The sequence below is a fragment of the Schistocerca piceifrons genome, chromosome 2, assembly GCF_021461385.2.
Source record: "Schistocerca piceifrons isolate TAMUIC-IGC-003096 chromosome 2, iqSchPice1.1, whole genome shotgun sequence".
In the NCBI taxonomy this organism is placed as follows: domain Eukaryota; kingdom Metazoa; phylum Arthropoda; class Insecta; order Orthoptera; family Acrididae; genus Schistocerca; species Schistocerca piceifrons.
Genome location: NC_060139.1, coordinates 909013422 through 909029996, shown reverse-complemented (window position 1 = coordinate 909029996; position 16575 = coordinate 909013422). Strand labels below are relative to the sequence as shown.

Here is a 16575-nt window from a genome sequence, read left to right as displayed (position 1 = left end):
TATTGCTTAATAAAGTAGGATCAGTTTATTATATCTCGTGAGATTTTTTTTTTAAGCCAAAAAACACTTATTAGCTACTGAAGGGAGCTAGAACACTAAGAAGAATCGCTTCTCGTCTTTTGACAAGATCAATGTTTATCTCTCTCGCATTCCTTTGTTTCTCAACATTCTCCTCAGCTCTTTCATCTTTGTAATACATGATCTCTGGCGACTTGTGACGTCATTGTTCAAAGCCGACGGGTTGTATCCCCTGCTGCACAAGACAGGATTTTCTGATACCCACAGTTATCCATTTATTTTCTTAGCTGCTGCTGTAGAAATGACTACTTTTGGAAATGTCACAAACTCCTTCTTCTTTGGCTAAACTTATCAGTTTCTCACAGTCCATATTTCATGTGTGAGAGCGTGGCCGATTCCACCGAAGAAAGCAAACTTATCTGAATTTCACCGATTGTTCTCTGAAGTCTCTACATTCAGGCGATGAGATCGGCTGCATTGAGATCGCACACGTACTGGTTTGGGAGACCGGCCGGCCTTGGTCGTTGGTGCAATCCACCGATGTCAGCTCCAATGGAACGGCAGCGACCCTACAAACGGCACCGTGCCTAATGTGGTGCGAGTACATCAACGAGTTAAAATCGTTGGAGTACATCTACAACTTAGCAGGGTGTCCAACTGAAAATGTAGGCCCCTAGCATTTCCCATTGGCCACCCTTATACATCGATACTTTCTTTCAGTCAGCAGGAGCAGTTTATCTGATCACGAAATCTAACATTAAATTGCGATTAAGAACGCATCGTTTCACTTACACATTCGTTAATAGTTAACATGCTCTTTGTTCTTGAAAGTTTTAGCAGCACAATGAAATAATTTTTTTCATGAAAAAAAATTACATCTTTTCAAATTCACTTAATATCTACTTAGAAGTTAAGATATTTTCTGTAAACTGAAACTGAATGCGTAATTTCCTTTTACCAATCGGCAAATTTAAATACACCGCTACGCCGGTGACTTCTACTTCCGGGTCTGGATTACAGTATAGCCAACATCGGAGCATTAGGATTATTATTTAATCAAAATAAACAGTAAACACTTTCTGCCCAGTCAGAAAGCGTGAGTACTGATTTGTGAGTATTATTTGTTGTGTGTTGACAACATGTGAACAGTGAAGGTTTAAAAACGACAACTACCTATTTGATAAGTGTGAGAAACGAAAATGGGGAGAAACAAGAAAGGTAAGAAACTAACGAACTAGCGTAGTTGTTTTTATGTATAACATATGTAACGAGCAATATGATCGTGTACAGTTAAATCTCCCATCCAAGTAGCAGACGCTATTTGAGATGAAACCATTTTCAAATTTATAAAACTGTTGTCACTTCACTTGCGAATTGCATGCGTAACACTTCATATCAAGAAATTTTCAAATTGTTTCGTGTATGGTGTGACGCAGTATTGGCCCTAGGTGTAGTTACGAATTGGTTTTCTCTGTTCCTTATCTTTCACTGTAGTACCACTACAGTATCCCCGAATAATTATGTATGCGAGTCTATAACGTAGTGCTTTCCTCCTGTCTTCCTTGTATCCCAGTTTCTGGCATTCACTCCTAACGGGTTTCCCATTTTCTCATTATCATATGTCAGTGTCTTGAATCACCCACAGTGAGAAACATTCATTAAAATAAGTAACTACAAGTATTAGCAACCTGCCTCAGTTATCTGATGTTGGCCATCAACCCATGTAACATAAAAGTAAGCAACTGGGAATTGAAAATTCCTGTCATCTGCTTACCAAGCAGCAGTGTTAGTGCATATTATGTATTATAATCAAATCGTTGTTGTTACAGTTGTAGGTAACTATTTTCTTGGGATATAACAATTTTTTCTGAAAATATTAAGCAATCTGTAAACATGTTTCAAACTAGTGGCATTTCTGCTTAGCTACTAAGTAACATTTAAATTAGCTGGTGTAAGAACATTATACTGGTAGTGTATTATTAATTTTGTGTACAGATTAAATTCCTAAGAGTTGCTCCTCTTCCATTAATGTACTGTTATCTCACATCCGAGTGCCGAGTGTTTTGGTTGAAAATAGAGACGTCAGCAATATAATAAGATTCTCATATACAGATTCCGAAATATCATTTGATTATAATATAAAAAAGTTATGGTATCCTAATACACACTTCGCATTCTGTTGTTGATTTACTTTTTGTCTGTACATCTTACCTTGCTGGTACAGTTTTTTCCTAAAAAAGAAAATTTGAAAGCTATTGACTTTTCCCTATTCTACTAGTGCTGTGAGAACATTGTTAATGAACTTTATATGCAACCATAGAGAACTAGTATAAACATAGTGGCTCATTGTGGATCTGTCTCTTCTGAAACCATGCCGCACTCCATTTGGTTTGTTTTTGTGTGAGAGAGAGTCGTTCTACATCCAGTGGACAAATTTTAGGGGAGAGATTATGCACATACGTTCCTTATAGAATGGAACTAAATAGTATTAAATGTGAGCTTAAGGTACAAAACATTCAAGATTTCAGGGGGCTTTCAGTGGTGTGTGAAAAATATCAGATGAATTCTGAGAGCTTGGGCCAAATTATAGACTGGATTTTATATTGAAAATAAGCTGAGGAGTAATGTAAGGAGAGTGTTTGAGTTATATGCTCTACACATGGTTAAAATTTTAAGAGGGTATCATTCACCGTTTCTGTGCTACCAAAGATCAGTCATGGCAGATTTTCAACCACTTTATGAAAGCAATAATTTTTTGGCAAATAAAAGATATTGAGTGTACTTTAAAAGTTGTGAACAGGTGTTTCAGTTGTAACGGTCTATAGCAGTTACTTGTGAATGTGCTAGATATTGGTATATATAAACGTGTTATCTAAAATTTTCACATCAAATTTGTGCATATTTTATGTTGTATCGCTAAGTATTATCACCTCTAATGTTCTTCATTTTTGTTTCGTTAGAAGGAGCAAGTTTATGTGTGGTGGAGGATGTTTTGTTTGTTTTTGAGACCACCTGGATAATATTTAAAAAACGAATTTGAAAATACTATTGTTGTTCTTTTGCAAACTGTTTTTATATGTAATGTTTGATATATCTTACTTATTTTTAAATTTTCTTTACCTACCTGTTAATATCTTGCTTTTTTATAGTATCTAATTATAACAAAGGAAGGGCGACAGAAGCGTCCGATCCCACGCGTCGGCTTTGACCCGTGACAGAAGGGTGTTGTGTGTGACATCATGACGGCGCGGAGTTTGGTTTGAGTGTGGCTGTCTCCAGTTCTGTTTTATCTTATTTTATTTACTTTTCTGATCTGTTCGTTCTATCTTGTGAGTTTTTTTTTAAATTTAAAAACACTTATTACTTATTTTAATTATCTATTTCCTCCAATTTCTGTTTTAGTTTATTATATTTATCTTTCTGATCTGTTTGTTCTATCCCGTGAGATTTTTTTTTAAAAAAAGACAAAAAACACTAATCAGCTACTGAAGCATCTTTATCTTCTATGGGTTGCAGGGGTTACGACCCCTGGGGAGGTGGGTGGGTATTCATGCATGGCTGTCTTCACTTACACGTTGTAGCTACGCAAGGCGTCTAAATTTGTTTATATTTAGTTTGCTCCCCACCCAAAACACCCCATTTCCCGCGCTTGTCCCGTTAGTGTCATTAGGCTTCTTGTGGAAAGTGTGTGTGTTTGTTTTTGTTTCCGCCATATTTGTGACGTCATGGGTCAAAGCAGACGGGCGGGATCGAACGCTTCCGTATTTCCCAAAGGAATTATTATGGAAATGGAAATAAAAGGAGGAGGACTCACTACTACTCATAATCTTGGTTTATGTACTGAAATAAATTACACTGTAAGTCAGTTATGTTGGGACAGTGCAGAAATAATCCTTTATGTTTGTACTTATTGTAGTTGCTTAATTCCCATAATACATTGAAAGTCCATATATATTACTGTTTCTTCATGTTCAGTTCCTCTCATTATAAATGTAAACTGTCCCCTATGTGTATTTAGTTTTTAATTCAGTCATTGATGTAAACTGCCCCGTATGTGTGTTAAGTTTTTTGACAATTTTTAATGCTCTCCTACATGTAAGCTTATGCATTTGAAAATATTTAACTTTAATACTATTCATACAAACATTTTCATTCAGTCTTATATGTAAACTGTCCCCTTTGTGTGTGTAGGTTTTTGACAATTTTATATTGCATCATATATGTAAGCTTATGCATTTGGAAACATTTAACTTTTGTCCTGTACCTTTATACATCGCACACCACGAGATGCTGGGGACAATAAATAAATAAAACGTACTGGTATAGATGATTTTACAAATTGAGTGTTTCAAGTTCTAGATACATGCTGGCTGATGCATACTGTTGTTTTGATTGTGGGTCTCAGCACAATCAGAAGAGTGATAACTATATTTGACTGCCATGAACAGTTAGAACACAGCACATGTTAGCCCCTGTATTTGGAAATGCGTATGTTTAATAATGGTAGTAGAATTCATTTGCAGGGTAGCTTTTGTTGTGTGTGTTTGTGTGTGTGTGTGTGTGTGTGTGTGTGTGTGTGTGAATGCATCCATACGTTACTAACTTAATGTCTAGCTGCCAGTAAATACAGCACTATTTTATTTATGAGGCAGTTTCTAGCTGTTGTAGCACAGGGCGTATATTTAGAATTTATTTTGTGCAGGGCAAAAAGGTTCGGAAGTAAGCCCTGACTTACCACCTTGAGTAATTGATTGCCTGGACAATTCAGATTCTCATTGGAGTCTCCAATGTTCCAAATTTGAAACACATTCATTGATCTGCTTTCATGAGGGTTTTTTTTTTTTTTTTTTTTTTTTTTTTTTTTTTTTTTTTTTTTTTTTTTTTTTTTAAAAAAGGAAAAGGCCATTAAAAAGTCTTACAAGCTCTTGATGAAGCAAGGATAATAGAGTTTTTAAAAAATCGAAGAAAATTTGGATTTCTACCAGGTCAAAAATTTTGTCCAATGTGTTGGATTGAGGTTCACAAGAAACTTGTTGTTTTGTTATCCTTCTGAAATGCATCATATGCTGATGAGCATATACTGATGGAAGAAAGAGTCAAGCCTTGTCATTTACCCTCCAGAACATCAGAAAGTTTCAATATATAAAACCCAAGGCTACGTAAACTACAAGATTTGTCAAGTACAGATAGAGTATTGAAGTAGTATTGCTGTTACTAGTGGGTTTAAGTCAGATTCATTTCTGCGATACAACAGAATTGTAGTGTGCAGCAGTGCAAGTACTGTGGAGTTCGGAGACCTACTCAATTAGCTGAAACAAAAAATAACAGTTTGTTCATGTGTTACGAATTGAAAAATATTAACACATGGTTGATAGAAAAAGTGTCTTCTGAATTTTCATTTTCAGCCAGAATGCTCAAGAAAATCTATGAAGCATAAATATCCTGTGAATGTTTCAGCAATATCTGCCTGCAAGGAGAAAAAAAGTCCTCCAGTTTATTTGGATGGAAATGAAATTCTTTTACTGGTCTGATATGTGTAAACTCAATAAAACTATTGCGGAGTTGCAGATAGGCGCAATAAGACGACTGTTGGAAAGTGAGCTTTTGATCAACAAGGCCTTCTTCAAAAACACACACACACACACACACACACACACACACACACACACACAAACGCAAATGTGACTTGCACGCACATGACCACAGTCTCTGGCAGCTTCAGCTGTCAGAGACTGTGGTCATGTGTGTGTGAGTTGCATTTGCATGTTTCTGTGCGCGAATGTTGTTTATTTTTTATGAAGGCCTTGTTAGCTGAAAGCATACTTTCTGACAGTTTTTTTGTTGTGCCTATCTGTGACTCAGCATCTCTGCTATATGGTGAGTAGAACTATCCTTTTGATAATACTGTTACATTCTATCCTGGATTTTCCATTGTATAGTTATTAATAGTTAGATTAATGAGTAGAACTACCACAGAAATATTTATATTTTCCACATACATAATGCCATTGTTGAAATGATGGTTTTTGAATGTTTGAAAATAATATTTTCAGACTCAATTTTTTTACTTCATACAGAACTTCTCTGAAACAAAGAAAACATTTTCTAGCACAAAGTGAAGAAGTGCATTGAATTATTACAGTGTTTGTTGCTTGATCATGGTTCCCTTAACTTTCTTGGCAACCTCATGAATCTTCGTTATTGCCATCTCCTACTATATGATTGTGAATACACAAAAGTGTATGCGAGTGTGAGAATTTGTCACATAACAGTGTAATTTCTTGACTTTCTTGAAGTGATAGGCATGACGACATCATCATATTCATCCATATTGACTTCAGACTAAGTTAAACAGGCCTGAAAGATGAAATAATGCGAATGAGTTTCCTCACTGTAAATTAAATTCGTGATAATTTTTTAATTTCTTGACAATGACTGTGTCGAAGAGTATTACAGTTGGACAGTATGTCTTGGAAAAGAATAAGTCGCATATAATCCAAACGCAACTTGGAGTAATTACTAATAATTGATGTGGAAAAAATTCACTTGTGGCTGTACAACTGACAACTAGGCAAACAGAACTACCTCTTGCATAAAACAAAAATTTGGTTCAGGAAAAATTAGAATTTCTTCCTGGCACCACCTAGAAATTTTAACACCGTTGCGAGCACAAAAATTTGTGGATTTCATCCAGACATCCCTCTTACATTACTAATAGTTTGTGTTCTAAACCATCTTAATTTGGTCCAGACTGTCCCATTGCTTGCGTGATGATATGCAGGCAGCCTCTGCTTGCCTAAAATCTTCCAAAACTTTGAATTTTTTATGTATTGAACTCAAATTCTATACAGATTAGTTTAATTCTATACAGAATATATATGCAAAATTTCATTGAAATTGGAGGTGATACGTTTTGAGAGCCCTGGTCCACTTGACATTATTCTGTCTTTGTAGTTATTTCAATGGTATAATGGAGCTGCTATTGTTGTAGGCTTGTAATTCTTGGGCTCCTTTGACACTACTTCTATTTATGAGAATTACTTTACTCTTTTCGAAGCAACTGGAGAATATTTGTTCCTCCTGTGCAAGATTTATAAAAATATGTTTGAGCTTTTGACAGGTATCTTGATTACTAAATGGCTAAAAGAGTGCACTGTGCACTGTCCCATTCACATTCCCCATCCAGTGGCTTCCATGGGCAACAAAAATCTGATTTTCAGTATGTCATATAATTACTGGCCGAATTTAAATTTTTAAAATGCTTAAATATACCACTGAATGTACCTGCAAAATTATAGCATTGTACGATGCACAGTTCAGGAGATATGATGTCATAAATGTAAAAAAAAAAAAAACACAGAACTGTCATGTACATTGGAGTATGATTCTCTAAAGAATCAGGGTGCAGTTACTGTTAACATCTGATCCCTCAGCATTTTGTTTCCAGATTAATCCATTTTTTATATTTCAAAAACATGTGGCAGTAACAAGAATAAACTCTCTGTTTCCATGTTGCAGGTGATCTACTGTTTTGTGGTTCCAATTGTAATGTATTTCATATGGTCCATTCATTCGTTTCCTCTGTGAAAAGTACTAGAAGAACTGATATTTTTTGGAAAGAATTACATCTCAATCATAATAGAAGCATTTGTCATTGGCAAAATTATTTTTAAAATACTTTATTCTCAAACACAGGCACATAAAATTGTAAATGAGATTACTAGTTTCAAACATCTTTAGATCATAGGAACCAGAAGCACACTCACATGAACATTGAGAAAACCATATTGGTAATGTGATTTTATGTGCTTGTGAGTGAAGCACTGCCTCCTCTTATGATCTAAAGACAAGGAGTGATGGCAGAATGATAATTTCCATTGCAGCTAGTGCTGGTGTTAAGCACTCACAAAGCTACCTCACACAGTAATTCTCATTTGAAATTTAATGTGGCTGTGTCAGACAATAAATTGATTTACAAATGATTAAAGCTGCGTAAGTGTGGAAACTCTGTTACTGAGCGCAGTTGCTGAGAATAACAAAGGTCCAGATATCATTTCTGGTCTGACACACATTTTTAATCCACCAGAAAGTTTCATTCAGTTACTTCCCCTCCCAAGAGATGAGTGTTGGCTTATTTTGTATATTTACAAGAGCGAGAGCGCGCGCGAGAGAGCGAGTTTGTTTGTATCCTGCAGTATATGGCTTTGTGATCACACAATTCTTGAAGTAGTATTTCGATCTGGCATTATGCAAACACTTTAAAGCCAAGATAATGTTATGTATGAATATCTTTAATCTGAATGAAAGAGAGGAAATTCAATATATTTTGGAATTTGCTTATAACTAAGGACGAATGCAGTCCAAAGTGCTGCAAAAACAACTTGTTAAGATTTGGAGCATGGTGTGGTATCTGTATGTGAGGTGCAAACTTAATTGCTATGTTTTCCATCTGAAAATAGTGATGTCAGAGATAGGTCTCACTCATCTCAACAAAGTTCTGGAAAATTGATGAAGTCACAAGAAAAGTTGATGGATGCCTGCATGTTAATGTATCACTGTGATATGCTTGCTCACAATATAATGAACTGTTTGTTGTGGAGCACAAAGTTACACATGAAGACTGTATTTCATTGATTAAATGGAAGAACCATTTATATTCTGTAAGGGTGGGCTCGGTGGCTGAGTGTCAGACTGCAGTTCCAGATGTGTGAAGCTCAATCCTCAGTCACTTTTTTTCCTACTGAAGGGGAAATTCATTTTAGAATATTATAAAATTACAAGGAAATTGAATGGCTGGGCAGTACTTAGTCAGCTTTTTGAACAGTTAGTTCCTTCCATAGGAATAAAGAGATATAGGTTGAGGAAGGTTAGAGAGGAGGGTCAGGTGGCTCACTGCCCAGGATGTGAGAACCAGGCAGCTGCAGATACTCACAACAGCTGCTCGTCAATCTGGGATATGAGTGACCTCACCCCTTCCTTCCTCAAACTATTCCTCTTTCCTGGCTGAGGAACAAAAGTCCTAAGCTTGTCATCTCGCCTTTTTTTATATCAGTGTTCTATCTTCTGTCACCTCTGGCAGTGATCTGCATAAGTGAAATATACAAAGTCATTCAATGGTATGGAGTCTACGTTAAACTGTAAGAGCCCCTCCCTTCTCATCCTCTCCCATTCCATCCATCCTATAACTGGCTGGGTGAGTCTGTTCAAAGGTCAGTGATAAACAAATGTGTATCACTGTAGTTGGACCGTGCCAATTAAAGTATTCTAAATTTTGTGTTCATCGTTCTTTGAACCAGTGGAGACCTGACTTGAGAATATATTCTACCCATTTAATAAATTCTTTTAAGATCCAAAAATGAATAATATGTCACATCAGGTTTTCTGGTGGATCTGCCAAGTATGCAGTTCTTGTGTCTTCCTTTGGATCAAATTGTTTAAATCCCTTTGTATTTCATCAATGGAACTGCGAAACAGCGTGATAGAGAACACACATAGCAACCTGCTTTAGTTCAGCTGCCGCCCACAGCCTACAGGTGAAGTCCGCATCGTGGTCCCTGTTAGTTGGCTCCCTGTGCTCTCTACATTTCTGTCTTGCAGTGCCACTATCACAGATGTGCAACTTTCTGACATGATCACCAGTTCTTTCTTCTGTGTTCACCAGAAGACTGGGCCAGTATGGGTGTAGACAGTTGCTAGTTGACAGCAGCCACAGTAGCAACTGCCTGAATATGTTGAACAGTTGCATTAATGAAATAATTTGAAATTTGTACTATGTACACCTGTAGCAGACCAAGTAATTGCCTATTTGAGAATGAAACTTGCTCCCACTGTCACAAACCCAGAATTGGAAGATACGAGGGGCTTCGAGAAGGAAGTTACACCATTATTATGGCAGGGCAAGTAACTTCTATTGCTCGCTGCAATACCCTTCAAAGTGACAATCTGACACTATTTTTCAACATAGTCATCAAGCATATGTAAATGGCACTCAGAACATTCTACTGATGGTTCGATTCCTCAATGGTAGAAATCTGCTCCATGGGCACGGAGCCATTCGAGAACTGCTACATGAAGACCCTCATCATTGAAAAATCACTTTCCACCCAGATGTTCTTTCAGCTTTTCGAAAAGATAGAAATTGCATGGTTGAAGACCTGGACTTCTTGATCAGCATCATCCACTTCAGTGCAGCCCTGGTCAAATTGCTGACACTATTTCAGTGTAGGTGGATGTGACATTGCATTCAGTTCATATGCCTTGGAGTTTCATGGTGAACCTATTTTGCCAACAAGAAACCTACTGTCCATGCATGCTTGAACTTTGGAATATGTTTACACCTGCCATGCCATTACAACCGCGAACTGTTTGTGTAACTTATTTGATGAAATCCCTTCATGTATGGTTAAAGCAAGTGTGTTTAAAAATTGAAAATAAAATAATTGGTCTGCAGGATTAGATGATATTTATTTCTCTTGTCAGGTAAATGCTTATTTTCTTTGAGATGGAAGGGGCATGATATTTCTCTGTAGAAATGGATAGTGGATTGGGCTGGTCTATTAACTGCAGAGTTCACTCTTACTGTGTGGCGCTGCCCCCATGTAATAGAATCCAGTACATTGTCCTGGATGGTGTGTGCTCATCAGGGTCATGTCTGTCATTAAGAGTGCACCAGGCAAGTGTGATAGGAGAGCCCTTGTTCTCTGTATACGTAAATGATTCGATAAACAGGTGAGCAGCAGTGTGCAGCTGTTTGCTGATGATGCTGTGCTTTACAGAAAGGTGTCTTTGTTGAGTGACTTTGGGAGGATACAAGATGACTTGGACAAAATTTCTATTTAGTGTGATGAATGACAGCATGCTCGAAATGTAGAAAACTGTAAGTTAATGCAGATGAGTAAGAGAAAGCATCCCATAATGTTAATGTACAGCACTAATAGTGTACTGCTTGACACACTCATACTGATTAAATATCTAGGCATAACATTGCAAAGCAGTATGAAATGGTATGAGCACATAAGGTTGATAGTAGAGAAGTGGTTAATTCTGGTTTGTAGGCAGAATTTTAGGAAAATGTGGTCCATCTGTAAAGGAGACTACATGTAGAAAACTAATGCAGACAATTTTTGAGTACTGCTTGAGTATTTCGGATTTTCACTAGATCATAGGTCCCTCAAACAAAAAACCGTGCCCAGTTCTTGGAAAAAGGCACAGGTCACACCTCTCGACAAGAAGGGTAATGGAAGTGATCTGCAAAACTACTGTCCAATATCCTTGACATCGATTTGTTGCAGAATCTTGGAACATATTCTGAGTTCAAACATAGAAGTATCTCGAACAGAATGACCTCCTCAGTGCCAACCAGCATGGATTTCGAAACTATCAATCATATGAAATCCAACTTGCACTTTTGTCACATGACATACTGAAAGTTTTGGATCAAGGCAATCAGGTAGATTCAGTGTTTCTTGATTCCCAAAAAGCATTTGACTCAGTACTGCACCTGTGCTTATTGTCAAAAGTATGATCATGTAGGGTATGAAGTGAAATTTGTGACTAGATTGAGGACTTCTTGGTAGGGAGTGATTAATAGTACAATCAGGCTTTTTGCAGATGATACATTTATCTATAATGAAGTACTGTATGGAAGAAGCTGCATAAATATTCTGTCAGATCTTGATAAGATTTTAACGTGGTGTAGAGACTGGCAACTTGCTCTAAATGTTTGAAATGTAAAGTTTTGCACTTCACAAAACATAAAAACTTAGTATCCTTTGACTACATCAGTGAGTCACTGTTGGAGTAGACAACTCATACAAATATCTGGATGTAACATTTTGTCGGGATATGAAATGGAATGCTCACATATGTTCAGTCATGGGTAAAGCAGGTTGTAGACCTCAGTTTATTGGTAAAATATTGGGCCAGCACAATCAGTCTACAAAGGAGATTGCTTACAAATCCATCATGCGACCGCTTCTAGAACATGGCCCAAGTGTATGGGACTTATACCACATGGGACTAACGGAGGACATTGAATGTATACAGAGAAGGGCAGCACGAATGGTCACAGGTTCGTTTAATCCATGGTAAAGTGTCACAGAGATGCTGAAGGAAGTAAACTGGCAGACTCTTGGAGACAGGTGTAAACTATCCCGAGAAAATCTGTTAACAAAGTTTCAAGAACTGGCATTAAGTGATTATTCTAGGGATATACTACAACCCCCTATGTATCGCTTACGTAGGGATCATGAGAATAAGATTAGAATAATTACTGCATGTACAGGTGCATTCAAACAACCCTTCTTCCTGCACTCCATATGTGAATGGAACAGGAAGAAACCATAATGAGTGATACAATGGGATCTCATGGTTGTTTGCAAAGTATAGATGTAGATGTAGATTAAAGAAAGACAGTGAAGCACTGCAGAGATTTCTTACCGGTAGTTTGATCAACACACAAGTACTATCGAGAGGCTTTATGAATTCAAATGTGAATCCCTATAGAGGAGACGATGTTCTTTTCACAGAACACTATTGAGAAAATTTAGAGAACCAACAATTGAAGCTGACTACAGAATGACTGTACTGTCGCCAATCTACATTTCAGTAAGGGCCATGAACAGAAGATAAGAGAAACTAGGACTCATAAGGAGACACATAGACAGTTGTTTTTCCCTCACTCTGTTTGAGAGTGCAACATGAAAGGGAGTGACTAGTAGTGGTACAAGTCACCCTCTGCCATGCACCATACAGTGGCTTTCAGAGTATGTATGTAGATGTACATATACATAATTCTTACCACAGTACAGCTTGTTGGTTTCATACATACATGAGGGATGTATACTGTCAAGCTTTATGGAAGAGCGGTTAACTATGGAATTTCTTCCGTTGCCTAAGGAATCTGAACTTCTACATAACATCAAGCAATTTTAACAACTTGTTGCAAGTTAAGAACACCACATCCTGCACAAACTTGATTTGACTCTTCAACACTTGACGCTCCTGTTTAATTACACAGAAGATCCAGTGCATGAACAGTAACACAAGTGGTATTCCTCCAAAGAGAACTGGAACATTTGAACTATGATCTTATGTTGATGATGTTATGTACAGATCCCAACAAACTACTGCCTGCAGGGAGTTGGAAAATGTCCTCTTACATCATTCGTATGTGTAAGTAGAACACTTTTGCATTCCTGACAGTCAGTAGTTATGACATCTGAAGACAACTGTGGTTACAACTGATGATTATCTACTGGATCATGTTGTAGTGCAGGTTGTTTTAATTTATAAGCAATGTTTTTATTCATATATTGCACAGCAGATTGGATCATAATTTATGATCTATGTGATACAGATACAATATGTAATGTTATAATCATGTTAGGTGAGACCCTACTATTCTGCTGTTTGGTGTTTGGAATACACTAAATCTCTAAATCAGACCTTACATTTCAGTATACAGCCTGAGCAGGGAAGAACGCATGGTGATTACAATTGGTGAGGTAATTCAAGAACTTATCAAGGCTCATGAAAATGGTAAAGATGTAGATCTGAATAAACTGAAAACACGAATAGCATCAAAATATGGTTTAGAATCGTCGCCACGATTGGTGGATATTATCGCCGCTGTACCTCTTGACCACAAGAAGACTTTGTTGCCAAAATTGAAAGCAAAACCAATCAGGACTGCAAGTGGGGTGAGTAATGTAATATTTAATAATGTTCAGAAAATATTCTTTAGAAGTAAGTTTGTGTAAAAAATAAGAAATGTGTTTGCCACATTCAGACATACTCCATAACCAACCGACATTTGAAAATTTGTACCAATTCCGGTATTCCAACCTGGGCCACCTGCTCAGTAGGCAGATGCACCAACAACTGTACCATACAGGCACAGTGAATGTGCACAAATCCATGGACTACCCGTAGCACACCTTCCCCCTCAATCCAAATTCCCATGCATGCTTCAGTATACTGGTATTCTCCCCAAACTTGTACAGCATTGCTCCAGCTATATTGGAATACCACCTCACCATCAAATGAAATGGGGGATCCTGCCTGAAACCCAGGCATAGGTGTTTTAATAAAATGAAACTTTATGGTTCCAGAGACCTTTCCAAGTCTTTAGTTTTATTTTTGCCAAAATTGCATTACACAGATTGTGCACTATGGCATCACATATCATTTTTTAATTTTATTTTGTATGCTCTTGATATATTGATGAACTGTCAAAAACCATTTGATATCAATCTGACACATTCCAAATTGGAAGCAGAACTGTAGTGTCACCATTATTATTAAATATTGTCAGTGCTTGAAATGTATCAAGCTGCCTGCATGTAGGAGTATGTTCCCCATCATCTTGTAAGAAGTACATCCTGAGTTTAGCTCTTGGTTTTGGTGGACAAGGTAAAAAAAAAATTAAAAAAAATTAAGAAGGTAATATGTTGTTTTTTTGCATTGATCAGCTATACTGCATTAGGGGAACTCTTTTACTTACTTGTAAATGAATTTGTTTATGATATATTTCAGCATTAGATGAAACATATGCCTACCATTAGTTTTGACCCTTGGTAAGTCTCATCAGATGATTTGAACTAGTACTTGTGAAAGTTGTTATACTGTGATAAGTTACTATTTAATGTTTTGAAATAACCTGATGATTTGCTGGTAAGTCGAAAATGATTAATACTGTTTCTGTGGTCTGAGGCCAAAAAATATAATTTAAAAAAAATCACATGGATTTTTCTTTCTTTTGAAATCACACGTGTAGTTTTGCTGTATCATTAATACAAGAGAATTGAAGTCTTAATAAATGCTGTAACGTTAATACCTGTCCTTCCTTTTCAGTTCATTATTTACATCTCTCTTATTGCCATGGCGTATTCACAGTGCATTTGTGTTTTGTTGATTTCTCAGTCCCGATTTTCTGAACTGGATCAGCTTAAGACCAGAGAAAATGTGTCCGTACTTTCATAGTCAAACCCGCTGGCTCCTCCCCCTCCCTTGCCACCATCCACCCACCTTGCTCCCACATTTTGTTAAGATCTCCTTATTTCTTAGGCTTTAGTTCTTATTCTATCAGTTACAGATGTAAAGTGCTTACTTTTTAATGTATTTTCCACTCTGCTTATTAATTTTTATGCATAATTTACAGTGTACAATTTTTTGTATTTTATTACTATATGTGAATTCAAAATTAATGAATACAGTTTATCTGTCACATGCCGAAGTATACTCGGTATTAGTGTTATTGAGTATCCACCTATTTCCCTAGTTATATTTTAATTTTATTATTAATTCTGGTCACCATCTGTACATATTAAACATTGCTCATGGCATATATATAGCTTTCGCAACCCAAGGTTGCTTCATCAGGAAAGAGGGAAGGAGAGGGAAAGACGAAAGGATGTGGGTTTTAAGGGAGAGGGTAAGGAGTCATTCCAATCCCGGGAGCGGAAAGACATACCTTAGGGGGAAAAAAAGGACAGGTACACACACACACACACACACACACACACACACACACACACACACACACACACACACATATCCATCCGCACATATACAGACACAGGCAGACATATGTAAAGGCAAAGAGGTTGGGCCCAATGTAGTGCACATAGCACAATGTAGTGGAAGGTTGGTGTGTGTGTGTGTGTGTGTGTGTGTGTGTGTGTGTGCGCGTGCGTGCGTGCGTGTGTGTGTGTGTTTGTTTTCCATTATTTTTTGGTCACCTTATTGCATATGGTTTCAATGAATTATTTCAGTTGAATGCTTGGGTAGAGTCTTCAACAAAGTTAGTAGTGACCTATCCTCTTACAGAGGAGGCAGCTTCCACAGACATTCAAAATCTACCAAGAACAACTAAATATAACAGGCGTGGCATTCGCTGAGCTGTAGCAGATGGTACAGTAAATTTTCTGACATACACAGGTAATGTTTAACATTTGTAGCAGTTGAAGTATGATGCTGCCTTTTTCTTTTTAATGGAGCTATATGTCTTTTTCTGTGGCATTGATAAGAGGTTTCAAAGAAGGCTACAATGCCAAAATGTGTGAAACTTGATGAAATAGCAATAAGATAGTAGAACCACAGCCACTCTCCCACTGTTAAAAGAGAGTCCAAAAATGGCTGCCCTATTGCACCAAGTGTAAGCAGATAAGTAACTCAGGTGTGGTTTGTGTGTTCATTATTATGGCTGTTATATCAAGTGCTCAAATTGTTGACTTTCTGCACTGATACATACTATGAAGCAATTTGAGATGGACAAAATGCCATAGTGAATTTCATCTGGATATACTGCAGCACAGTTGTCTGTTATATGTTATTTTGCATCTTTGGGAGTTGTCAGTGTTTTCTTGTAGCTCTCATGTTTCATTTTACCTCACAAATAAAAGTTAAAAAGTGGAAGTGGGTGATTGAAATACGGGATGTGATATTGTGGAAAGAATCTGTCAGAGCACTGAAAGACCTCGGTCTGAACAATCACCTGGAGGTGATGGCAATTCCTTGGGAGAGCAAACCATAACAAAATTGGTCCATTGGTATTTA

The 16575-nt window shown here is 37.1% G+C and overlaps 1 protein-coding gene across 2 annotated transcripts in view; it reads left to right on the top strand.

Annotated features, from left to right (window-relative positions):
- The first annotated feature begins 1048 nt into the window (after positions 1 to 1048).
- LOC124777557 (elongator complex protein 3) overlaps positions 1049 to 16575 on the top strand; it is a 76549-nt gene continuing 61022 nt past the window's right edge. The window contains exons 1-2 of one of the 2 annotated variants that reach the window (XM_047253012.1): positions 1049 to 1236; positions 13477 to 13718. In XM_047253012.1, coding sequence (XP_047108968.1) covers positions 1218 to 1236; positions 13477 to 13718 — 261 coding nt within the window. In that variant the 5' untranslated portion in view covers positions 1049 to 1217. Of the gene's footprint in view, positions 1237 to 3728; positions 3876 to 13476; positions 13719 to 16575 lie in introns of those variants that run through there. The other variant, XM_047253013.1, reaches the window with a different exon arrangement.